At 41.7% G+C, this 1,236-nt stretch overlaps 1 protein-coding gene across 1 annotated transcript; it reads left to right on the top strand.

Annotated features, from left to right (window-relative positions):
- The first annotated feature begins 265 nt into the window (after nucleotides 1-265).
- On the top strand, nucleotides 266-827 carry LOC114506740 (U6 snRNA-associated Sm-like protein LSm3). Its single transcript, XM_036010093.1, has one exon. It carries the CDS (start codon nucleotides 292-294, stop codon nucleotides 598-600), a length of 309 nt encoding a protein of 102 aa, XP_035865986.1. The 5' UTR covers nucleotides 266-291; the 3' UTR covers nucleotides 601-827.
- The last annotated feature ends 409 nt before the right edge of the window (nucleotides 828-1,236 follow it).

Raw genomic sequence — 1,236 nt, 5'->3', positions numbered from 1 at the left:
TGCTTGTGAAAATGGGGCTGGAGAGGGGGCTGCTGTGCAAGGCACAGTCAATACTGGGTATCGACTGACTGTCGATACCGACTGTCGCCTCCCTGCTCACTGAGAACCGACGTCTCATCCACATTGCATCATCGGGAGTGAAGTGAATCAGGTTGTCATGTGCTGCTCTCCTTCTGCAAACACCATGTTTACCTCCTTTCCTGAGTTTCATCGTTGGTTCCTCCATCTTGACCTATGTGAATAATTTGTGAACAGAAGAAATGCGAGGGGAAAGGGTGCAGGGTTTGAAACATGGCGGACGACGTGGACCAGCAACAAACTACCAACACCGTAGAAGAGCCCCTGGATCTTATCAGGCTCAGCCTGGATGAGCGAATTTATGTGAAAATGAGAAATGACAGAGAATTTCGAGGTAGATTACATGCTTATGATCAACATTTAAATATGATATTGGGAGATGTGGAAGAAACTGTGACTACTATAGAAATTGATGAAGAAACATATGAAGAGATATATAAACCAACAAAACAGAATATCCCGATGCTCTTTGTCCGCGGAGATGGTGTTGTGCTGGTTGCGCCTCCACTGAGAGTTGGCTGAAACAAAGAATTTATGCTACGTGGAAATTAGGATACTTTGTATGATTGCATCTTTAAATGTAGAAGATATTCAAAAGAGAAACCTGCGTAAATTTTGATATTGAGAAATGACCAAGGATTCTTCTGCTCCTAAAATGAGTTGGTTTGCACATAACCTACACATTCTTAAGCTAAACGGCATTTTTATTTTTCTCTAACCCTTCCAACAAATGTGATCACCAAGATGCAGCCCCTCTTTTTTGGGAGTTGATTTGCTCCATTGATTTTTTTCAGACAATTTCTGACATTTTTAAATTTAAATTAAATTTGATGCTTTCTTTTTAAAAAAAAAAAAAAGAAAAGAAAAGAAATGCGACTGTAACGCTAATGTTTTTTCATGTCTTCTTTTTTCTGTTGTTGTTTGACTGTATTGTTTCAATCGTGTCCTGTTAAACGTTCTTGATGCTAAGCTTTGTGCTCCGCTGAACCATGCGTTCCCTGCCCCCAAATGACTCCCATCTGCGTCAGTTGTAAAGAGCTGGAGATTGCCACGGGCTGTCCCAGAGCCCCTCTCTCCTCGGTCCCCTGGGACATCAGAGCTTTAACAGAATGCTGAGGGTTGATCTTTTTGACCGGATTTCCCAATACTCACAAATTC

The sequence above is a fragment of the Phyllostomus discolor genome, chromosome 9 (assembly GCF_004126475.2).
Source record: "Phyllostomus discolor isolate MPI-MPIP mPhyDis1 chromosome 9, mPhyDis1.pri.v3, whole genome shotgun sequence".
Taxonomy (NCBI): domain Eukaryota; kingdom Metazoa; phylum Chordata; class Mammalia; order Chiroptera; family Phyllostomidae; genus Phyllostomus; species Phyllostomus discolor.
Note: the sequence above shows the minus strand (reverse complement) of the source record. Positions and strands in the feature narration are given on the sequence as shown.

What these genes read in the sequence shown, in the direction of transcription:
- LOC114506740 (XM_036010093.1), top strand. Translation starts at nt 292, where the DNA reads ATGGCGGACGACGTGGACCAGCAACAAACTACCAACACCGTAGAAGAG.